Below are 25,727 nucleotides of genomic sequence, written 5' to 3' on the forward strand. Positions count from 1 at the left end.
GAAGTTGAACCTTCTCGGGGACCCCAACTTTGTTTTTCTTAAAGAATGTTCACCTTCTCGAGGACCCCAACTGTTTTTTTAACAATCTGAAATCTTCTAGGGTGCCCCAACTGATTTTTTTTTAAAAGGTAAAACCTTCTCGGGGGTCCTAACTGTCCTTTTCTTAAAGAAGGTGAATCTTCTCCAAGGCTTCAACTGTTTTTTTTAGAATGTGAAACCTTTTATGTGGCCTCAACTGCTTTTTTTAAAAAGGTGAACCTTCTCGGGAACCCCACCTATATTTTCTTAAAAAGGGTGGACCTTGTCGGGGGCCACAACTGTGTTTTTCTTAAAGAAGATGAACCTTCTGGGGGGCATCAAATGTGTTTTTCTTAACGAAGGTGAACCTTCTCGGGGGTCTCGACTGTCTTTTTCTTAAAGAAAGTGAACCTTCTGGGGGGCCCCGACTGTGTTTTTCTTAAAAAAGGTGAATGCTCTCCAGGTTCCCTACTGTTTTTTTTATTAAAATGAAACTTTCTCAAGAGCCCCAACTGATTTTTTTAAGAATGCGAAATCTTCCCGGAGGCCCCAACTGACTTTTTTTTTAAGGTAAAACCTTCTCGAGGGCCGCAACTGTCTTTTTTTTAAAGATGGTGAATCTTCTCCAAGGCCTCAACTGTTTTTTTTAGAATGTAAAACCTTTTCTGTGGCCCCAACTGCTTTTTTTAAGAACGTGAACCTTCTCGGGAACCCCAACTATGTTTTCTTAAAAAGGGCGAACCTTGTCGAGGGCCACAACTGTCTTTTTTTAAGGTAAAACCTTCTCGGGGATTCCGGTTGTCTTTTTATTGAAGAAGGTGAACCTTCTCGAGGATCCCAACCGTGTTTTTCGTAAAGAAGGTGAACTTTCTCGGGAACCTCAACTGCGTTTTTCTAAAGAATGTGAACCCTTCTCGAGGATCCCAACAGTTTTTTTTAACAATCTATAATCTTCTCGGCGGCCCCAACTAACTTTTTTTTTAAAGGTAAAACCTTCTCGAGGGTCCCAACTGTCTTTTTCTTAAAGAAAATGAACTTTCTCAGGGGCCCCAACTGTGTTTTGCTTAAAGAAGGTGAATCTTCTCCAGGTTCCCTACTGTTTTTTTTATGAATGTGAAACCTTCTCAAGAGCCCCAACTGATTTTTTTAAGAATGTAAAATCTTCCCAGGGGCCCCAACTGTCTTTTTTTAAGGTAAAACCTACCCGGGGATTCCACTTGTCTTTTTATTGAAGAAGGTGAACCTTCTCGGAGGTCCCAACTGTTTTTTTCTTAAAGAAGGTGAACCTTCTTGGGGGCCCCAATTTGTCCTTTTGTTAAGAAGGTTTCAACTGTTTTTTTTTTTTTGAAGAATGTAAAAACCTTCTCGAGGGCCCCAAATGTTTTTTTAAGAACATGAAATCTTCTCCAGGGCCCCAACTGTTTTTTTTTTGAGAATGTTAAACCTTCTCGAGGGCCTCAACGGCTTTTTTATGAATCTGAAATCTTCTCAGGGTACCCAAATGTCTTTTTTTTAATGGTGAAACCTTGTTGGGGGTCCCAACTGTCTTTTTTTGCAGAAAGTCAAGCCTTCTCGGGGGCTCCAACTGGCTTTTTTTTAAAAAGGTGAAACCTTCTCAGCGATCCTAACTGCCTGCTTCTTTCAGAAAGTGAAACTTCATCGGATGTCCCATTTTTTTTCCTAAGCATTTGAATCCTTCTCGGGAGTTCCAATTGATTTTTTTGTAGAATATATAACCATCTGGGGGGTCCCAACTGTGTTTTTTACGGAAGGTGTACCCTTTCAGGGTGCCCCAACTGTCTTACTTTTTAAAGAATGTGAAACCTTCTCGGGGACCACAACTGTCTTTTTTAAGCAGGTAAAACTTTCCTTTTTTCTCTTACACTGTGACTAGTTTCTATATATCGCAATTCGTACATATTTCCAAAACATTTTCGAAAATTAAAGAACTTGGAAAAAAAAATTACAAAAGTGTCATTATTTATAAGGGAATTTTTAGTGCTTTGAAATAGTTCTTAAGTGAGTTGAACATTTTGTCGAAACATTTTATATTGTTAATTCTAGTATGAGCAACGTAATTAATTATAAGTTATTATTTAAAAAAAATAAATCAAACAATAATTCTATCTACAATTACAACATGACGCAAAATTTCAATTGAAATTCAGTTGTAGAAAACACTAAATTTAAACAAAGCTATGAGCTTTCCTGACTTCTCTAAATTTACAGTATATTTAGAAATGTGTCTTTACCTCGAATGAGAAAATTCTGTAATAGTTATTTAACTGAAGAAATGGTTACAATATTGTATCGATGATCGAAATCTTTAAAAATTAGAAGACACAAATTAAATTGTGCACCCAATTACACATTTTATGTCATTCCATTCTTCCTAATCAAAACCCAAAATTGACAGACTACAATCAAAACGAAACCATAAATTATATGTTTGTTTATGTGAAATAATGGAAGAAAATTCTTTAAACTGCTAACACATTTTAAAAAGAAACAACACAATTTTACAAAACTTCAGTAAACGAATTATAATAGTAGTGTGATTTTATTATTCTTTTTTATGAAAATTTATGATTAGATTGTAATTGCACAGGTGCTGAAATTGCAGCGAAGTTTCACTGAATTATCAGGAATCATGATATTCTGAATATAAATTCAGGTTTATATTACACTTTCCAAAACAATTACCTAAAAAATTTGAATTTTTGCCGTGACTTCAAATTAGCCATCTGTCAAATGTATATTTGGTTGCATATACTCGAATAAATACACTTATTATAATTGAACATTTACGAACGAAATAAGAAACAATTTCATGAATTAAAGCCTATCGATAATGCACTTTTTTTTATTTGTATTTTTTAACACCTAAACGAGTGTGGAAATGTCATGTTTTTTAACGACTGTATCGACATATCAACGTTCATTGTAGTACTGAATACCATTATCAAATCATCGTACCCATCATCATTTAAATAGATAAATCAAACTAATCTTCAGACAATGTTATTCAACAATGACACAAACACAAAGTTATCCTTATCAGTAAACATTAACAACACAGTTTTTGCGGTTCGGTAAATGAATATTAATAGAAACCGGCGCAAGTATAGCAAATGTTGCATTGTTTGCATTAACTTATACTTTATTTTGTATATTTTAAACTTGGACACTGTTTTCTCCAAAAACTGCTACCAACATTTTTTTTGTTCTTGATGGAAGATTTATTATTTCTAAATGAAGCAAAAAACCAACCATATAATATATTTTCGAACAAGTTTTTCTTCTTCTTTCTGGTTTTGTACTAGTTTCAAGAAATATTTTTATAGTCCCTTTTTTCCTAGTCACTGAAGAAAATTACTAAAGTTACGATAACAACTCAACTTATTTTATATGCACATTTTAATTATCAATAAATGTTGAATGTCAATCACGCAGAAACAGCTTTTATTTTACGCACATTTTGCAACAACTATAAATAAATCAATTATCACGAACCTGAACTTGAAACCGATTACACTTTTATAATACAGAATGCGTAAACATTAACAGAAAAAATAAAAATACGACCAGTTCAGAGTTTTTCTTCGGGTTTCAAACTAACAATCTGTTCCGTTGCTTGCCAAATCTGGTTACAAAACCGTTTATTATTTGCTCCCCATGGTTTGATGAACGGTTTACAATCCCAAAAATACTTCCCAATTACCTTTTCGAGCTTTTTCGAAAGGGCAACGTGCACTAAAGTTTGTGAACCTTCCCATGGACACTACAAATATACAGAATGACCAAAAAAAAAAAACAGTGGTGTAAATCAAAAATCAAAAAATTTCACCTTCGTGTAAATCATCCAGTACCAGCGTATAAGGGTGTTCAAAAATATATTTTCTGTAACTGAATACAGTTTAGGCATTATGGGAGTAGCAACGTATCCTGGATGAATCGTGTTACATGTAACCCCGGTTCCTTTTAACCTCTCGGCAATAATATCAGACGCTATTATTAGAGCAAATTTAGAATTTCCATAACCACGAAATCTATCAATGAATCGACCAGATTTGTCGTTGAAATTTAAATTATCTATAGATAAATTGTTGAAAAAGGCTACTGAAGAGCTCGTGCTCACTATCCTACTCGGGGCTGTTTTCTTCAACAAATCTGAAAAAATTTAGAATCCAAATTTCACCTTAATAAATTGTCTACTACCTATAAGCAAATGAATTAGCAGAAATGGACCAAAGTAGTTGATCTGCATGACTGGGTGAAGACCATCGTTGGTTCTGTTCTCTTTGGTTATAAAAATTCCAGCGTTGTTAATCAACATGTCCAGTCTGTCTTCACTTTTGATGACGTCGGAGGCAAAATCTCGCACTGACTGTAAAGACGCCAGGTCTAAAAATTTCGTCACGATGTTTGGATTATTCGTGTATTCTATGACTTTTGCTTTTGACTTCGTCATATCAGCTACATCGGCCATAATCACCCTACACCCTCGTGAAGCCAAATTCAGAACAGTTTGATAACCAATTCCTTAATCAAAATTATCATTAAATGGAATCATTGACAATTGGCTTACCTACCTGAATTGGCCCCAGTAACAATGGCAGTTTTACCCATAAGACATGATGCACTTGTAACCCGGTCTAGCCAGACCGGTGTGGGTCCCAACAATATTAGTGTGAGAATAAACAAAATGATTGCTCTTACCTTTTTGATGGCGGCGTCGACACCAGGTCACATAATTCACTGTTGAAGTCGCGAACCGCAAAGAGGGGTTGTCAAAAAAAAGGAAGAAAACTACAGAGTAGTTTCGACCAGCCTCCTTTATTAATCGCACACGTTTGAAAAATTATTAAAACAAAACACAAAAACAAAGACAACCTTAACTATGAACACAAACTGAATTTAAATTAAAAGCTGACAATTTAACACAAACCTACACAAAAACACAAAGATCAACCCGCAGGAGAAGTTCCCGACCGACCACTTCAGAACCGAAACAGTAACTAAATTTTTGGACAAAATTTTGAAGCCAAGTCGTACCTTCCTGATTAGAGGGGGTACTTCTTAGCCAACCACCTCCGTTCGGGGGCGGTTTCGCGCAGGGGGCTTTTTCCCACAGCTTTGACCTAAAAAGCGAGCAAGGACTTTGAGCGGGTGGTCTGTCGGCAAATTCGTCCAATTCATAGAAATATCCTTCCCGTACAATCGGCTTACAACACAAACACAAGTTACAGATGTACTCTTCGCCCATTGTAAACGGTGAGAATTTCCTATCTCGAACCCTAATAAAAATTATCCCACTTCGGAATTTGCTGGCCGATTTCTTCGGCCCATGCTCGAGGCGGCAATGCAAAACACGCCTCTACAAATCCGGAAGCGAGACAATCTGTCCGGCCGAAACTAAAGCTGTTTTCTCAAAAAAAACCCTATTACTATTTACCATTACCATATCTACAATCGAGGAAAATCATCTATCTCTACGAATAAGTTCCGCGTCAAAGACTGACATATCTGGTGCTTAATGGCTTCGATCAAGAACGTTTCAATTTTACAACTCTAAACGATGGGTTTCCACGTTATTGCTGGGGCCCATTGTATAAAGTGCATCAAACCGAAAACGTGCTCGGTCTATGGGGATTTTTGGGAACTTGGGTACGGACGGATATTGCGGGGTAATTTCGGAATTTTGGGTAGTAAGATTGGACGGAGTAATAAACCATTATTCAACAGAAATGACATCTCCGTTTTCTGGAAAAGTTCCCATCAGAAAAATGCGTCGGTTGCCTCTAATAAACGCGATGGTTTGCAAGTGTTACACACTTCTGGTAACACCACAGGATAGACGCATAAAAATGTATAAAATTAAAGCCAGTATGGCAAATGTTAACCACAACATGGTTATCGTTAAACAGTCGACGTGCATACAAAGTATAGACGATTTGCTTATCTTTATTTAACTGTCTGCAAGACCTCGATTTTTTAATCACAGAAATAAAAAAATGTATTTATATTTGTGACTAATAGTCTTATCAACAAAATAAACAAATACAGTTACATGATAAGAATAACACCACTAAAGTTTTTCTTCGGGCTTCAAATTAACAAGCTCCTCCGTGGCCTTCCAAATCTCCTTACAAAATTGTTTATTATTGGCTGCTGGCGGTTTAAAAAAAGGCTTACAGTCCCAAAAATACTTCCCAGTCACTTTTTCGAGCTTTTTCGAAACAGCAACGTGCACTAAAGTTTGCGAACCTTCCCATGGATTCTGCAATAAATCAAAATTAGCAGTTAAAGTCAACTCAAAAACGACATTACTGACTTTCGCGTAAAATATCCAGTACAACCGCGTAATGCTGTTCAAAAATATATTTTCTGTAAGAGAATAGAGTTTTGGCATGATGGGAGTAGCAACGAAACCTGGATGAATCGTGTTACATGTAACACCGGTTCCTTTTAATTTCTCGGCCAAAATATCAGAAGCTATTATTAGAGCGAGTTTTGAATTTGCGTAACTATGAAATCTTTCAATAAATAGACCACGTTTGTCATTGAAATTTAAATTCTTCACAGACAAAGTATTCAAAAAAGCGAACGAAGAGCTCGTGCTAACTATTCTACTTGGAGCTGATTTCTTCAACAAATCTTAAAATAAAATAAAAATAAAAATCAACTTTGTATTTTTCAGATCAACTGGTTACCACCTAAAAGCAAATGGGTTAGCAGAAAAGGTCCGAAATAGTTGATTTGCATGACTGGGTGAAGGCCATCTTTGGTCCTGTTTTCTTTGGATATACTAATTCCAGCGTTGTTAATCAAAATGTCCAATTTTTCCTCGCTTTTTACAATGTCAGAAGCAAAATCTCTGACTGATTGTAGAGACGCCAGATCCACGAATTTAGTCACGATGTTGGGGTTGTTGGTGTACTCGATGATTTTTTCTTTTGACTGTGTCATGTCAGCTACGTCAGCCATAATCACCCTGCACCCTCTTGAAGCCAAATTCAGAACAGTTTGATAACCAATCCCTTAATCGCATTTATTATTAAACGAAATTACATGAAGTTCAGCTTACCAGAATTAGCGCCCGTAACGATGGCAGTTTTGCCTACAAGACATGACGCACTTCTGGTGATACCGCGGGATAGACGCATATAAATGTATAAGCTTATTGCCAGAGTCAGGAATATTAACCCAAACATGGTGTTCTTACGACGGTCTACACACGTCTAAGTCAAATTTAAAAGCAAACTAAATGCAAGTTAAAAAAAAATTACCATGACCTTGTTTTTTATCAACAGGTGTTCACTGAAACCGGTCTATTTCAATGCAAGTTTTTAAATCTTTAGGGAACTTCCTCAAAAAAAAAATAATATTGCAAAGTTATGTGCAACGTCTAGTCGCACCGGAAAAACAACGGAAGTCGTGTCATGGCCATGATTCGGATGCGAAAAGTTTAGAACAAATATGTAAACAAGTTTGTAAATATGTATAATGTCTAGTAACAGCTTTCATCAAGTATAATTTCTAGCAAATGCACTGTAAAAGTGCATAGGTACAGATGCCCAAGGTTTTCAAGTTCTAAGTAGTTGTTGATCTTTAATTGCAAGCACTGGGAGAATATTAAATAATTCATTTTAAAATAATAAATAATGTAAATAGATAATTATGGAAAATTACTCTAATGTTATGTAGATAGAACTTTCATCCCCTCTGCATTTTAATTTTACACAAGAATCAGTAAATGTGTATAGTGTGTTGCATACTTGTTTGATCTACAGACCCGAGAACCCTCGGGCCAATATGGACTCTTAAGCGTTTGAAAGCAGTTTGACTAATCTGATACACCTCGCTGCAAAGAAACCGGTTTCGACCATAATCGCTGCGGGAAAGAATTGCTTGGTGGGACTTTACAACGAATACGTGAACATTTTGGCATTAAACAAAATTTTTCAAATTAACAAACATGTAGTTTTTTGCATTTTTTGGATACGTTATGATCTTCTTTTTTTGACTTTCCAAAGTTTCGATTCTTGATTTTTCAGTTTTTCGATTTTTCCAATTTGCTTTTTTGATTTTTCGATTTCAAAATTTTTTTTTGGATTTTCAGTTTTTCGTTTTCTAAACTTTACATTTTTCATTTTTTCGGTTGTTTCATATTGTTTTCTCAATTTCGATATTTTAATTTTTCAGGTTTTAAAATTTTAGATTTGCCGATTTCTAGAGTTTTCAGTTCTTCTATATTTCAATTTTTTATTTTCGAATTTTTTAATTTTTCTTTTTTTAAATTTTTCGATTTTTCAATTTTTTGATTTCTCGATTTATTCAAATTTGGATGTTTAGATTGTACATTTTCTCCGTTTAAAAAATTTTCAATTTTTAACTTTTCGATTTTTCGACTTTGACCAATTTCGCTTGCACAGTTTTTCGACTTTCCGATTTTTCAGTTATTGAATTCTTCAATTTTTCGACTTTTCAGGCTTTTGATTTTTCAATTTTCGATTTTTAAAATTTCCGATTTTTCGACTCTGTTTTTTTATTTTTCGGATTTTTCAATTTTTTAATTTCCCAATTTTTAGGTAATTCTTTCAGTCTTCAGATTTTTCAATTTTTCAATATTTCTGTTTTGGAATTTATCACTAATTCGATTCTTCGCCTTTTCGATTTTTCAACTTCTGGATTTTTCGATTTCGAAATTTTTTTTGATATTCAATTTTTCATTTTTTAAAATTCAGAGTTTTCATTTTTCAATTACTTCATATTTCGATTTCTCAAATTTTTAAGCATTCAATTTAATTTTTCAGCTTTTAAAATTTTAGATTTGTCGATTTCTCGAGTTTGCAGCTCTTCTGTATTTCAATTTTCATTTTTCCCTTTTTTTAATTTTCCATTTTCCAATTCTTCTTTTTTCAAATTTTAATTATGCGATTTTTCGATTTGACCTTTTTCACTTTCTCAGTTTTTCGATTTTTGGAGTTCTCGACTTTTCGATTTTTCAGTTCTTCAATTCTTCAATTTTTCGATTTTTCAATTTTTTAATTTATCAATTTTTGGATATTTCATTTAGTCTTGGGATTTTTCTATTTTTCTTCTATTTGTCAATTTTTCAATGTCAGTTTTGGCATTTTTCGATTCTTCGACTTTTCGCCTTTGGATTTTTCGATTTCTAGATTTTTTTGGATTTTTTATTTTTTCATTTTTTGCTTTCTCAATTTTTCGATGTTTTAATTATTCAGCTATTAAGATTTTAGATTCGTCGATTTCTCTAGTTTTCTGTTCTTCCATATTTCAATTTTTCATTTTTCGAATCTATAAATTGCCGATTTTTCAATTTTTCATTTTTAAAATAGCTGGATTTTTCAATTTTTTGATTTCTCGATTTATTCAAATTAGGATGTTTAAAGTTTTGATCGTTCAATTTTTCGATTTAACAATTTTTAATTTTTCGATTTTTGGATTTCTCGAATTTGGATTTTTCAATTTCTCGATTTTCTAATTTTTCGATTTCTCGATGTCTCAGTTTTTAAATTTTTCTATATTTCGATTTTTCGATTTTCCAGTTTTTCGATGTTTCGATTTTGATTTTCAATTTTTTAAACATTGGCGTTCCGATATCTCGATTTTTTGGTTTTAAAATTTTTCGATATTTTATTATCTATATTCCACTTTTCGGTTTCTAGATTTATTTTTTTTTCAATTTTTTGCTATTTTAATTGTGCAGATTTATAAATTTTAGATTTGTCGATTTCTCTATATTTCAATTTTTCATTTTTCGAATTTTTAATTTCCGATTTTTCAATTTTTTATTTTTAAAATTTTTCGATTTTTCAATTAGTTGATTTCTCGATTTATCAATTTTTCAATTCTTAACTTTTCGATTTTTCGATTTTGACCCATTTCACTTTCTCAATTTTTCAATTTTTGAACTTCTCGATTTTTCGACTTCTCGATTTCTCGATCTGATTTTTTGATTTCTCGATGTCTCAGTTTCTGAATTTTTCTATATTTCGATATTTCGATTTTTCGATTGTCAAATTTTTCGATGTTTCGATTTTTCAATTTTTCGATGTTTCAATTTGCAATTAGCCGATTTTTCAATTTCTTGACATCATAGTTTTCGATTTATAAGATTATTCGATATTCTACGTTTTTCAAGTTTTCGATTTCTCTATTTTTTCAACATTGTCAGTCCTGGCAACCTTTTAGTTTCTGGTTTTTTCAATTTTTCGGTTTTTAAATTTTTTGATTCTTCTATTATTCAGTTTTTCGATCACTGAAAGCTTTTTCACTTGACTAAAAATATTTAAAAAATAATACAAAAAATCTCCAAAATTTACAATAATAAATTCGTTTTTAATTTTATAAAATAATAATAATTCTTTGGTAATTCTGGCTGCTAACAGATGAGTAATAATCAATATTTAACAACTTGCTGGCGCCCTTAGAACTTAACCTTGTATACTTCTAAATCAGGCAAAATTTTCTAAATAAAGGTTTTGATTCTACATTAAAGGAGGTAAATTTATTTCCTAATTCCATAAATCTTCTAACTGGATTATTACTGATAAATTTGCTGTTGGCAAAGGAATTTTGAAGATTTTAGAAGTACGGGTATTACAAACATTGTTTATACATATTATCTAGGTCAGATTGTAAATCATTAACAAAAAATAAAAATAGAATCTGCCCACAATGTGACCCCTCTAGGACTCCAAAAGTAACACCAAACGTTTACGATTTAAAATTACCAATTTTAGCTTGTTACTATAGAATAATAGACCACCAAATTAGATAGGGAGGATTTAAATAACGTATTTTATTAAAAACGCAGAACATTTTAACAGACTTTCCAACAACTACAAAACTGTACAACATTTCAGAGTCCTTCTTCCGGCTTCAGATTAAGAATCTCTTCCGTTGCTTTCCAAATTTCGCCACAAAATTTTTTATTATTTGCTCCCAGCGGCTTAATGAAAGGTCTACAGTCCCAAAAATGCTTCCCAGTTACCTTTTCGAGCTTTTTCGAAACAGCAACATGCACTAAAGTTTGTGAACCTTCCCAGGGATACTAAAAGAAGTCAAAATTAACGAAAAAAAAGTAGTTTAAAATGAAAAATCAAAAAGAGACTGCCATCAAACGTGTGTATCTGTCTTTAGTTCGAATAGACGAAAATACTCGAAAAAGATGGACAATATTTTTTCACTATAGTTTGCCATTTGTTAGCAGTCGTAGTACTTACAAGTCAGAAGTACTAGTAACTCACTTTCGTGTAAATAATGTTGTATAACCATATTACAGTGTTTATCAACACATTAGAAGCAACGCTATAAACTTTAGGTATAATAGGTGTAGCAACAAATCCTGGATGAATCGTATTGCATGTAACACCAGTACCTCTCAATCTCTCGGCATAAATATCAGAAGCTATTATCAGAGCAAACTTCGAATTTGCGTAACTAAGAAACTTATCTATAAATCTGCCATACTTGTCATCGAAATTTAAATTCTTCACAGACAAGGTATTCAAAAAAGCAAAACAGGAGCTCGTGTTAACTATTCTACTTGGTGCAGACTTCTTCAACAAATCTAAAAATAAAATTCACGTCGATTTCACAAAATTTTCGCATCAATGAGTTCTCTGGTACCTAGAAGCAGATGAATCAGTAGAAATGGAGCAAAATAGTTGATCTGCATAACAGGATGAAGACCGTCTTTAGTTCTGTTGTCTCTGGATGGACCAATTCCAGCGTTGTTAATCAAAATGTCCAGTCTGTCTTCAGTTTTTATGATATCGGAGGCGAAATCTCTTACTGATTGAAGAGACGCCAGATCCACGAATTTAGTCACAATGTTGGGGTTGTTGGTGTACTCGATGATTTTTTCTTTTGACTGTGTCATGTCAGCTACGTCGGCCATAATCACCCTGCACCCTCTTGAAGCCAAATTCAGGACGGTGTGATAGCCAATCCCTTAATCACATTTATTAAGCGAAATGACATTTAATTCTACTGACCTGAATTGGCGCCCGTCACGATGGCAGTTTTGCCAACAAGACATGTTGCACTTCTGGTGATACCACGTGATAAACGCATATAAATGTACACAGATATAGCCAGAATCACACACGTTAAACAAAACATAGTTAATTTTAAGCAGTCGACGTGCTACTAATTGCATTAAAGTAATATATCTATGTAGTACGACCAGCTTTTATCCGGGAGCAAGTTTTTATGAAAAATTATAATCATGCATCGTCCAAACTTGATTAAACTGCATTCCATTGATTGTGATTCGGTGTTCGGCCTTGGCACTGTTTTTCGTAATGTGATTTATTCAATTTTTGAAATTTTGGTTATACTTATACATTTTGCTTTAAAGTAATTTCTTTACTCTTTTACTCACCTCCTCATCGAAGAACTTCAACTTAAATCGCATGTTTAATTATTATCCATTCACGATCTTTATATAGTAAAGTGGACTTTGATATTTTTTCTTTAAGAATTATATTAGACGCAATTTTTTAATCAAGTAAACAAATGTTTTAATTTTGTCAGCATAGATAATTTGTCATTGTGACAGATTGACATATCATTGCGACGTTGTTTAAAAAGAAAATGCCTAAAATAGTTTTACTGCAACAAAAAATTGCAATAAAAAGATGTTTTTTGCAGTTTCGAAAAGGCAGGCCCGATATTTCTTTCGAAGAAGTGACTATGAGGATCTCGAACACATTTTCTGTTATGTAAAAATAAGCTGTAAAATATTTTCTAATTTTTTTCTTATAATAATAATAATAGTTTATTAACGGAAAAGAAACTCCTATTACATAAAACAAGAAAGCAATTCATTAAATAACTTATAACTAAAAATTTAAGATGTACATGAAATAAAACTAAAACTAAAACTGGATATAACATTCTTTGATGCAGATATTAGCACACCACAAAACCTAATGTCGATAATAAAATAATTTGATTCTTAAAACCGATTTAGAAGACCTAAATAAATAATTTTTTTGCGGTTGATGTAACCATTAATAGCATCAGTAATACTTCTTAATAATAATGATAATCTATATTCACGGGCAAGTAAGTATCCCATTTACAATAATAATGATACAGATTACATTTACAGTAACTTTAAGAACACAGTAAATGATGGACACGATTTTTAAAAACAGCATAAGATTGACAATTAAAAAAATCCAATGAATCAGAGAACTCATTGCAAGTACAGAGTGCTGTATTCAATGGAGAATTTAAAATATAGTTTCTCCTACAGCTTTCTATACTAAACAATGGACTTCTCCTCACAGCAAACTGCGGAACATAAAAAAATAGGGAATGCAGAATTTCGTTACAGTCCAAAAGATTGTTCATGACTCTAAAAACAAAGCAAAGTTGAAAGTATTTTCGTCTAGTACATAATGTTGTCATTCCAAGATAGCTCAAACTTAAATTGTAATTGAAGTCTATTTGTAAATTGTTAGGCAATTTATGCTTAACACAATTAAGAAATTTTCGTTGTATCGCCTCTAATCTGTCGATATGGATTTTATATTGAGGTGACCAAAGTATACATCCATACTCCGTTACCGATCTAACTAGTGTAACATACAAAGTTTTTATTGTTTGTAAATTTTTGAATTCACTACCGTATCTTGTTACACACCCTAAGATTTTATTAGCTCTACACACAATTTTTTCGTAATGTGGTATAAATGTCAACTTCGAGTCCAAAGTGATACCTAAGTCTCTAACTTCAGAAGCAAAGTTAAGTATTTGGCCATTTAAAATGTATTTAACCTTGCATGATACAATTTTCCTACTATAGTTTATTGCGTGACATTTATCTTCATTTAGAAACATATTATTAGAAACACACCACTCTTCCAGATGACCAAGATCTCGTTGTAAAGTTGTAACGTCATTTCTAGAATTTATAATTCTAAAAATTTTTAAATCATCAGCGAATAGACGATAAGGACTTTCAAATTTGTATCCTATGTCATTAACAAATATCAAAAATAATAAGGGCCCCAGAATTGACCCTTGGGGAACTCCCGAGGTTACATTCACCATATGTGACAGACAATTGGCTATCTTAACCTGTTGCGATCTATTGGAAATATACGAGATAAACCATGTAAGTAGGGACCCTGATACACCGTACTCTTCCAATTTATGAATAAGGATGGAATGGTTCACTTTATCAAATGCTTTAGAAAAGTCCATATATATTGAGTGAACCTCGGAACCTCTACCTAACGCTGTTAAAATGAGGTTGACGTAGCTGAATAAGTTAGTAACTGTTGAACGTTGTTTATAAAAACCATGCTGTTCAGGAATAATTAAAGAATTAAAGATAGGTGTTAGTTTTGTGATCAAGCAAGATTCAAATATTTTACTTACAACAGATAAAATAGTTATTGGACGATAATTGTCAACTTTGCTGGTAGCACCTGATTTGAAAATAGGTATGATAAAAGTGTGCTTCCATTTACTAGGAAAAATACCCTGATTTAAAGATTTGCTAAACAGTAACTGTAATGGCCAAGCTATAATTGATTGAGTCTTTTTGTAGAATAATGGAGGTATTCCGTCCGGACCAGGCCCCTTGTTTGTATTAACAGCACTTAAACAACGATCAACATCTTCCACACTGATGTCAATAAAATTTGTATTAATTTTAATTTCAGAATGAAAGTTTGAATTGGGACAACTAGCTTTATTATATATGCATGAGAAATAAACAGCAAAAGCATCAACAACCTGTTGTAAATCTGACAAAAGTGTATCATTATAAGTCATAGGAAGTGTGATGGATGCCTTAGAAGATTTATTTCGAATAAATTGCCAAAAATTTTTTGGATTAATTAATAGGTCATGTTCAATATGACATAGGTACCTATCATATGCCTCAGAAATTTTGTATTTACACTGTTTGCGTAAATTAGAGAATTCTAAGTAATCTTCGATACTTCGCGTGTTTTTATACCGCTTATGAGCAATCTTTTTATGTCTTAATAGCTCTATTAGTTCGCTGTTAAACCAGGATGGAAAGGTTGAGGAACGTTTACATCTAAGTGGAACATACATATCAATGGCGACATACATAAGTTCATAAAATTTACAAATTGATTCATCAAGCAATTGGCAGTTGAAAAGATCTGCCCAGTTGATATTTTTGAAATATTCAACAATACTATCATATCTGGCATTTTTAAAATCATAATACCACACTTTATCATTAAAGATGGCGCTATTATCTAAGATGCTGATATTAACACTAAAAGTGGGATGGCATATATCAAGTTTAGTTAAATTTTCACAGCATTTAACTTCAACATTGTCACAATTAACAAAACAAAGATCTAAAATATGATTATGTAAATTTCTAATATTATTTAATTGGTCAAAACAAAGACTGAAATAGCTGTCACAAAGATATATCTCACTTTGGAGAGTTAACCTATGCGGAATCAGACCAGGTGAGTTTTCAGATGTTATCCAGCTAATATTTGGTAGATTAAAATCACCGAGCACCACGATGTCACAATCTTTGTGCTTCTCACATATAGATTTAAGGGTATGAATGTGATTAGTATACCTACAAATTTCACTTCGTGGAGGTATGTAAACGCATCCCAGTATTAGATCACGCACTCCCGTAAGCACTTTTACCCACACTTCTTCGACTGATGATATAGGAGAGGTTAACTGGATACACTTATATTTAGCGCTTACCGCTAAGATTACACCGCCTCCTAATTCCTTTGTGCTGTTAAGACTACTCCTATCGGTTCTAAATATCAAGTATCTAGGATATAAAATTTCGTTATTGTGAAAATCAGATGATAACCAGGTTTCTGTTAAAGCTATAGCGTCATACTCATTTGCTAATGCCCCACAGTTAAAGTCCTTTATTTTACTGCGTAAGCTGCGTACATTTTGGTAATACACAGAGAACGTACCATCCTCTAATTTGCTGGGCTTATCGACTTTTCTTTCTTTTCTTTTAGGTCTAGTCTCTCTCCTTTTTTTGCTAAAAAATAAAATTTTTTGACAATAACGTTCTCTGGCCAAGCACTAGCATCCATTAAATTCTTGACAATACTACTATCCACGGTGACCTTGTATGCAATGCTCTTGGCATTCTCCCTTTTTGGTAATGATTCAACTTTGAAATTGTCACAACAAAGTTTGTTCTCTAAATAAGTAGACAAATCAGTCTCCGAAGTACCAACATCAAGATTTCCAACATAAATATAACTACTACGGGGTGCAGCTTTAATTACCAAGTTTGAACTGTGTATCGACCCTCGAATAATATTTCTTTTTTTCTTATATGAGACTGGTACAAAATCATCGTCCGCTTTAAGGGCATTAGCTTCAACAGTTATTTTAGAAGCTGGGACATAGGGAGTGGTTGCTGTGTCTAACTGCTTACTCGATTTTGATGCATGTTTGGCAGCTTGTATATTGGATGAAGACAAAGAATTTTTAGGGAGCTCGAAATTAAAATTATTAAAAGAGTTAGAACTAACCGTCTTTTTGCAATGGTTCCACAGTTATTGTTCTGAACGTTGTTGAATTCAATGACCTCCGAAAAAGACTTAGGAAAAACAGTTGCAGGTGCGCTCACCTCCTGATTGTGTTTTTTCAGACTTTTTATTTCGTCTCTGAGATTTTTATTCATTGATAACAATATTTTCACATCTTCTTTTAATCCATTGACTGAATCAATTAAACTATGCACAAGTAGCATAATATCATCGCGATTGCAATTGCTAGTATCATTTTCACTTTCAAAACGAAACCTTTTGGGGATAGCTCCTTGGGAAGCATCAACGCAATGATTACATTTCCAAATCGATCTCTTCATGTGGAATCCCCTCAGATCAATGTTCACACACTTATTATGATAAGAGTTCAAACACATGGTACACTGAACTACACATTTTGTATCATCAATGTTTGTAGAGCACGCGAAACAAGAAACAACGTGGTGGGAACATCAACTGTGGCGAAAATTTTATCAACAGGGAACCAAAATTTAAAAACATCACTATCTGGCTAGCGAAAACCAACGGATTTATTTGCAAATTATATGTTTCGGAAAGACCTGCAACGACAAATTTGGCAACTTAATGAAAAAAACGAATATTTCACTGTAGATACTCTTTTGGCATATTCTAGGGAACAGTTGGAATTTAAAGGGGGGCGAACCACATTATACAAAATTCTTAAGTCAATGGGTTATAAACACAGGGAAGTAAACGGTCGCAAAAGTCTATGTGAACAAAAACATGTCGTTGCAGCCAAAATTACTTTTTTGAGAACATATTTGTGAAAATTTGATTTTTGAATAATTGAATAATATTTTGTATCTGCATCGTTTATGTCCTCAAAGTGCTGCAAGAAAAAGCTGTCTGTGTCGGTGATTTAAATCGAATTAATTTTTGATTTTGTGTATTGGCATCTACCACACCTCAAGATGTAGCAGTTATAAAGGTATCATCTTTGCATCGTATTGTAAACTAGTTAAGAAGGCCTAGAATCCGTTTCCACTCTTTTTGTTAACCTGAATTATCAAAACACTGATAGTAGTGACCAGATAAGTTACTTGTGTTCCCCTGATTCTTCGGCAACCCAATAAACAGCCGTTTGGCTGGGTTCTGCCAAGATGTCAACAAGTCCAAGTTCAACTTTTCAATTCCCAAAAAAAGAACAAGCCATTGTCCTAAATGTAATTAGTGACCTGAAACTCACAGACTATGTCGTTGCAGTGGGAGAAATTATACAACCTAAAAACATACTATTTGCGTCTCGCATAGCTAACAATAGAATATGTATTTATCTCAGTAGCAAGGATTTGGTCGACCAGATTGTTACAGAGCATCCCAATATAAAAATACAAGATTATGAAACAGGAGTCAGGCGGTTTATATCTCCTGCGAAACGCATCATTCTTTCAAACGTCTGCCCTACCATTCCACATTCTGTACTTGAAAACATTATTAAAAGGCTTGGATACAAAACGGTGTCGCCTATGAATTTTCTTAGAGCAAGCATCCAAAACGAGACCTACAGCCACGTTTTGAGTTTCAGAAGACAAATCTTTGTTGAGCCTACCGACGAGATTGAACTTCCTTCGTCCACTCTCATTAAGTACGAAGAGACTGAGTACAGAATATTTTTCACCCTCGGAGATCAAACTTGTTTTAAGTGTCGAAAAGCAGGACATATAGCAAGTGAATGTACAATTAATGTTGAAACTAATACTACGGTGGAGTCAAGTGTAGATAAAGCACAAAGTGAATCTTCTTTTCATCTGAGCCCATTTAATAAAACTACAGTCAATAATAAAAGACAAATTGAGTCCAACCAGTCGTCCCCTGAAGATGAATTGGAGCTACCGAATCTTGTAAATAATCCTATTGAAGAAACTCGTGTTCAAGATTTAGCTGGTACGTCAAAGAAGAAGATAAAAACATGCGATTCTACAGAAAGTCTTACTGGGGTCCCTGAGTTACTTGAACCTGTCAAGGAATTATTTGACTTACCAGATTCGTCTTTTCCGATAGATTTTGAATCTTTGGTCAAATTTATGGAAGAAGCCGTTGGACAATCTGACATACTTACTGTTGCTTTTGCATATACAAGGAATATTGATGGCCTACTCGAAATGTTATACAAAGTTTACCCTAAATTGACGCATAAAAGTATCAAGAACCGTGTGGTCAAGGTTCAGCGTAAGCTTAAAAAATCCTATGACCTTTACCAGGCTTGGTCTGGTGGCGAACCTAACTTAGAATTCTTTTAATAGTACATATTCATGTCACAAAGCGAAAAATTTTTTAACTGCTCAATTATGTACACTAATCTTGGATCTTTGACCGCAAAGTTTGATGATTTAACAGCTCTCGTTGCGCAGCAGAAACCTACTATACTCTTAATAACTGAAACTTGATTGAATTCAAATATCACTGATTCAATTGTATCATTACCAAATTATATTCTTTACCGATCAGATCGTAAATTAGGAAGAGGAGGAGGTGTATGCATTTATTTGTCTACGCAAATAGTTTTCACCTTTTCTATATCACCTCTAGATATTGTGATTGATAATGTCGAATCATTATTTATAAAAATTTCCAATCGTCAATTGTGTTTCGTACTAAGCTGCATTTATAGGACTCCTTCAACGACATGTTCGACCGATGTTCAGTTGTTTCGAACCCTGACGGAATTGGTAAATGACCATGACAATCTGCTTATTTTCAGAGACTTTAATATGCCGCAAATAAAATGGGTACCAATCGCTAATTACGCTCCCGACCAATCTTCTCACCTATTACTTGATTTCATAAACAATAGTCATTTACATCAACTTGTGAATAAACCCACGAGATATAGACAGAATCAAACGCCGTCGACCCTTGATCTTATAATATTGTCAGACATGAATCTTCTTTCAAATTTGAATTACGGCTCTCCTGTTGGTATTTCTGACCATGTTACTTTGTCAGCACAGCTGCAACTTTGTTGTAATCTTCAGGGTAAGAAAACAGTCCACACTAAATTTTATACTGACTATGGAGCGCTGAACCATGACATCAGTAATATAGACTGGGAGACTTTGCTGAGTTCGGCGTCTGTAAATGATAACTGGATCATATTTAAAGAGCACTTAGTGCAATTAGTTGACAAAAATACTGTTAAACAAACTGTGACTCGTTCAACGAAAAAACCGTGGATTAGCAAAAAATTACTCCTGATGGTTTGTAAAAAGAGAGCATTGTGGAAACGATTCAAGAATAGCCGATCTGACACTGGCTATGCAGCTCATTGGGCTTATTCAAACCGTCTATCTGTAGAAATAAAAGCGGCTAAAAGAGCTTATGAACTTCGTGTAGCTAATTCTAAAGATCCAAAGATACTCTACAAATATATTCGTAATAGACTCACCGTTAGAAATCCACAACTTCGTAACGAGAATGGCGTCGTAGTAACTGATGACGAAATCATTACCAACTTATTTGCTGAGACTTTTGCGCAATCTTATACTAGAGAGACAGTAACTAACACAACACCTCTGTTATCTACACCGAAAGTCAATTTTGCTCTTAGGGATATAACGTTCCCGGAGGAATTAATTAAAATCAAGTTGAGTAAACTTAAATCAACCACCTCACCTGGACCAGATGGGATTACTCCGACAGTTCTTAATAAATCTGCGTGTGCATACCTTTGAAGATTTTAATGACACAATCTTTTCAAAACAGTCAACTTCCTGAAGATTGGAGATTGGCCATTGTAAAGCCGATATTTAAAAAAGGCGATAAATTTCAAGCTGTGAACTACAGACCGATTAGCCTCACTGCGGTCATAGCCAAAATCATGGAATCTATTATTTCCGATGAGATAAGAAAGTTTCTGCTTGCGAACAACGTCCTTCCTGCCGAACAGCACGGATTTGTCCCAAAAAAGTCTTTGTGCCGTATCAGATTGGACCAAAAATTTCGACCGTGGTGTTGCTACTAACGTTGTGTATTTTGATTTTTGTAAAGCCTTTGACGAAGTTCCAACAACAAATCTTCTGTTAAAACTTCGACACTATGGCATTACAGGACTGTTACTAGAATGGATAAAAGGATTCTTAACTAATCGAAGTTTCAGAGTTAAAGTCGGTGTGTCACTGAGTGATCTGACAGCTGTGGAAAGTGGAGTGCCGCAGGGTTCTGTGCTGGGTCCTTTGCTATTTACAACATATATTGCGGATTTAAAAACAGAAATCCAGTCAAGGTGTTTGTTCTACGCTGGTGACTTAAAAATTTACAATGACAGTCCCATGAATTGCAGTATTTTGAGTAAAGATATTTTAATAGTGAATCAGTGGTCCAAGAAGTGGCCAGAAATGAACAGAAATGTTCAGTGCTACATATAGGACCGAATAACAGCAAATCTGTTTACTCAATGGATGGAGTAGTATTAACCAGCACTAATTCCCAATTGGATCTAGGTGTAATAGTAAACTCAGAACTGACATGGAGTGATCACATCGTGAGTGTCATTAAAAAATCAAATTCTCTTGGGTATTTACTACAAAGATCTTTTATAAAACCAAGTGTAAGCACCACGTTAAAGTTGTATAAAAATTTTGTAAGACCAGTACTGGAGTTCGCAAATAATGTTTGGTGGCCTGTGCTCATTGGAGATCAAAATCGTTTGGAGTCAGTACAACAAACAATGACTCGTCTTCCCTATGGTAATGACCCTTTCCGACCATCTTATTCTGAGCGTCTTATTATAATGTCGCTACCCACATTGAAGGACAGAAGAATTCGAGGGGATGTAATTTTCACCTTCAAATCGTTGAGACTCGAAGATCCATTGATGCAGGATTTATTTACCTTATCCCCATATTCCAGAACTAGAGGTCATTGCTTCAAACTGAAAAAAGAGAATTTTCGTACAACTGTAAGACAGCATTTCATAACAAACAGAGTGTTTGACACTTGGAACAAGTTGCCGGAGGAAGTCGTCCAGAGTCCTAATGTTAATGTTTTTAAATCCAGATTTGACAGTTTGTAGATTGTTCACATATTCTTATAATTGTACAGTTCCGTGGGCATAACAGGGCTTGCCCTCTGCCCTTTATCTTTTATTAATAATAATAATAATAATAATAATATTTGTGAAAATTTGATTTTTGTGTATTTGGATGAATCATGGTTAAAATGGTTCGTCCATTCGTCGCTGGGTGTACGATACTGATCAAAAAGCAATCCCACCAAAATTAAAAGTGAAGGATCAAGGTTTACGGGTTTTTCAACGGTGTTCTTGGATGATTGTAACAATTTTTTAAATTTTAAAAATAACGATAGAGACTATCATAAAACGATGGAGGGGACAATTTTTCAAAATTGCACAGTTGTTGTCTTTTACCAACCCTTTTAGTAATCTTAGAAAAGTGAAAAAAGAAGTTGGAAGATATGGAAATAGTCTGTTCACAAAGGTCGAAATTTCCATTTCTAAGAAGAGTGGGCGAGCAGAACGAACTGATGATTCAGAATTAAAGATGAGATGCTAAATGTGGCTTGCGACAATAGTCGTATGTAGAACCCCCATTCATATAAAAACAATGTTTAAGTGAAATTTTACTGTTTGTTCCTTACATATGAAATAAACACTTACAAAAAGCCGAATAACTGTTTTAAATAGCCTAAAGTTTTATGCTTTCTAAGAAATGGATACCGTTAACTTGGTCATTGCTACTGAAAATTGAAAGTATCGGCAACAATGTTTATATTTCTGGCATATTTTTTAACCTTTAATTTAATAAAACATAACCTAACGAAAAAAGTTCAGGGAATTTTTATTCTTCTGAATACCAACAAACTCACTAGATTTTCATGGCCAACCCTACTATAAAGATCGTGAACGGATAATTTTTAAAAAATAAAAGGAAATATTGTAACTTTTACAAATATAATAATTAGAGAGCGGATTTGTATAAGTTTAATGCTTTTTGTGAAAAATGTAAGCACTTCAAAAATTTTTTATATCTGTAACTATGATACAATTTGGAGTTATTTGACTCAATTTTTTTTATGCTTATTTGTTTTTTTTTCAATTTTATGCATATTAAAACTTATATGCTTATTTAATGCTTTTTTCGACGAATATGAGTTTTAATGCATATTTTGTTCAAATGCCGGCCTTGTCAGGATGACAAATACTTGTTAGTTAGCAGTATCGTACCGTATGATTTTACCTGCACTTGACCATTGAAGTACACTTACTCAAGACCGTTTCTGTGAATATGTTCCGGTCGTTTGGGTAATAAAATTTTATTATAGGATTGGAAAAATACTCCATAGATTTTATGACTTTAAATCCTTACTTCCGTTGATAATGAATTAAAGCTTTTAACCAGATGTTCTTTTTCGGCATTTTGCGGCAAGACCGTTGAAGATTTTCTAGAAAAAAGGATTATTGTACCCAACTACCTACCTTAAAATTTTTCTAATGGAAACTTTTAACTAAATGAACCGTTTATTTCACAACCATCAGTCTATCGCATCTGTCGTAGTACAGTGTTATACGTGGTTCTCCCTTGTTACATGTTGAGTTCTTTTTGGTAATATTACTAATATTTTAAAAGAATGCCGAAAGTAAAATCGACGCCGGATGAGTGGATAAGGGATTTTCCAGAATTAAAATTAGAAAACAACAAAATATTCTGCAGAGCTTGTCTGAAAACCGTAAGCCAACTATTTTTTTTTTATCTATTTTCTTTGTTAATCCTGTATATGTACGTTGTTTTAGATTCAAAGTGATAAAAAATATAACGTGGCGCAACATGTCAGAATGACTCTTCATGTAGAAAGGAAGAAAATATTTGATGTTTCTAAAATTAAACAGCAGACCATACATGAATCTGTTGCATCTACTTCCACAAAAGATGAGCAGTTGCAGTTTAATTTCGATTTATGTAAAATGATGATCCAGTCCAATATACCTTTAAAAAAATTGGAGAAAGGCCCTCTTCAAGAATTCCTTGAAAAACACTGCAATCGACATATTCCGGTTGAAAGTACTCTCCGAAAAAATTATATAGGCCCAGTGTTTCAGCAAGTTTACAGCGAAATTAAACATCGCATTGGAGATAATTATTTATGGTTCGCTGTCGATGAAACAACCGATAGTTGTGGAAGATACGTGGCAAGTTTAATTGTTGTAATCTTAAATGAAAATTTCCCTAGTCGAGCGTATGTAGTAAGTTTGAAAATGTTAGATAAAACAAATGGCAATACGATTACCAGATTTGTGAATGACAGTCTTACGTCACTATTTTTGCCAAATAAAATTTTATTGATGATCTCGGATGCAGCTGGTTATATGTTGAAAGCAGGGAATAATCTAAAAATATTGTACCCCAATTTATTTCACTCTACTTGCATTGCCCACGGTTTAAACAGAGTGGCTGAAGGAATACGTTTGCAGTTTCCTACTGTTAATAAATTAGTGACAAATGGTAAAAAGATTTTTGTTAAAGCCCCACTAAGAGTGCAACATTTTAAGGAAAAATTTCCAAACATACCATTGCCCCCAGAGCCGATTATGAGGTGGGGAACATGGTTACAGGCCACATTTTATTATGACAAATATATCAAAGAATTTGAGGAAGTAGTTACGGAGTTTAGCGAAGATTCTTCTCAATCGATTAAAGATTGCATAAATATTTTGGAAAACAAAGATTTGCGACAAGATCTAGCTTTTCTAAGAAGCAATTATCAATTCGTATGTGAGGTAATAGAAAAGTTAGAAAAACCCAACATGTTGTTGGTAGATGCCATAAACTTAGTGAAAGAATTTAAATAACAAGCAAACGCAGTAAGGGGTGATATTGGTACTAGAGTATCTCAAAAACTTGACGAAGTGTTAAATAAAAATGCAGGTTTCGGTGTTCTTTCCGACGTTGCTCGTGTTTTACAAGGCCATAAGGTGGAAAATTTGGAGTTGGATTCAACATTAGTTGCAAAATTCAAATTTGCGCCAACAACGAGTGTGGATGTTGAACGCACATTCTCCAATTTTAAACACATTTTAAATGATCGGCGAAAAAATTTTACAGTGGACAACTTGCAACATATTAAATCATAAATTGTTTAAAAAAAACTGAAATACGTGTGTAAAATATAAAGTCTAGGATTATTGTAATAATATTTTATCCAAAGTTCTAAGAAGTGTTCGTTGATTTGTAATATGATTATGTTTTTAATGCTTTTTTGCTTAAAATAAAACTTTTTTATTGAAAATATTGTGCTTATTTAACGCTTATTCTTATTTTTTTGTGCTTATAAATCCGCTCTCTAATAATAATACTTTTATTGATGTGACAACCGAAGTAATACAGAGTGAGTAATATAACAACGGGTTCCTGACCAAATTTCAATGGAACACAAAGTATAAGTATAAGTACTGAAGCAGAAATAATTTATCATAATTTTGGTTCTGATCATTGCTATCTATGCTTTCATTATTATTTAACAATAAAATTTAATCAAATCTGTTAGTGAAACGTAAAATGGGTTGCCTATGCACAAATATTCAGGCGTGAACAGATAAAATGAACACCCACAATATAAAAAATATGTCACTGTTTCTTAACAACCCATTTTATTGATTTTTACTGCATATTTATCTACATATTTTTGGAGCTTTTGGCGTTAAATTTGGCCCAACAGTTCTTGTAATTTCCGTCTGAAGTACGAGTGCCACTATTCTCCTAGAGTTCTAGTACTTTTGACTCCGTATTCACAAACGTACTGTTTTCTCTCATGTGATGAATAATAATTGTCTTATAATGGTCACTATTAAGCTGGACATAGGTCTTGATGGAATTAATATTGCTATGGCTAGTTACTTTCAGCACGTGGTTTTCTCCAACACCAGATATTGCCAAGCTAGATACTACTGTTGTTTGAGGGAATGGTTCGTGATTTCACATTGAAAATTTGCAAACACAGAAAAAGTTTGAATACTTAAAGCAATATTGTAAATCATTAACAAAACTAAAAATAGGATCTGTCCACAGTGTCCCTCTGGGACTCCAAAAGTAACACCAAACGTTTGCGATTTAAAATTACCAATCTTAGCTTGTTGTTATAGAATAATAGAGCAGCAAG

At 33.7% G+C, this 25,727-nt stretch overlaps 3 protein-coding genes across 3 annotated transcripts; all 3 read right to left on the minus strand.

Moving 5' to 3' along the window:
* Positions 1-3,607: 3,607 nt before the first annotated feature.
* Positions 3,608-5,284, minus strand: LOC135123218 (retinol dehydrogenase 12-like). The gene is made up of 5 exons (XM_064047712.1): positions 5,074-5,284; positions 4,611-4,673; positions 4,237-4,560; positions 3,866-4,188; positions 3,608-3,799 (listed from the first exon to the last, which is right to left on the minus strand). Exons 1-5 carry the CDS (start codon positions 5,282-5,284, stop codon positions 3,608-3,610), a joined length of 1,113 nt encoding a protein of 370 aa, XP_063903782.1.
* Positions 5,285-6,002: 718 nt separating this feature from the next.
* LOC135122975 (retinol dehydrogenase 12-like) lies at positions 6,003-7,279 on the minus strand. The gene is made up of 4 exons (XM_064047471.1): positions 7,106-7,279; positions 6,735-7,058; positions 6,353-6,675; positions 6,003-6,298 (listed from the first exon to the last, which is right to left on the minus strand). Exons 1-4 carry the CDS (start codon positions 7,230-7,232, stop codon positions 6,107-6,109), a joined length of 966 nt encoding a protein of 321 aa, XP_063903541.1. The 5' UTR covers positions 7,233-7,279; the 3' UTR covers positions 6,003-6,106.
* A 3,533-nt stretch (positions 7,280-10,812) lies between these two features.
* LOC135122976 (retinol dehydrogenase 11-like) lies at positions 10,813-12,250 on the minus strand. The gene is made up of 4 exons (XM_064047472.1): positions 12,045-12,250; positions 11,677-12,000; positions 11,295-11,617; positions 10,813-11,098 (listed from the first exon to the last, which is right to left on the minus strand). The coding sequence occupies exons 1-4, from the start codon at positions 12,169-12,171 to the stop codon at positions 10,907-10,909; spliced, it is 966 nt and encodes a 321-aa protein (XP_063903542.1). The 5' UTR covers positions 12,172-12,250; the 3' UTR covers positions 10,813-10,906.
* Positions 12,251-25,727: the final 13,477 nt, after the last annotated feature.

Source organism: Zophobas morio, unplaced genomic scaffold, assembly GCF_036711695.1.
Source record: "Zophobas morio isolate AGI-343-1 ecotype UQ-CSIRO unplaced genomic scaffold, CSIRO_AGI_Zmor_V1 ptg000006l, whole genome shotgun sequence".
NCBI classification, from domain to species: Eukaryota; Metazoa; Arthropoda; class Insecta; order Coleoptera; family Tenebrionidae; genus Zophobas; species Zophobas morio.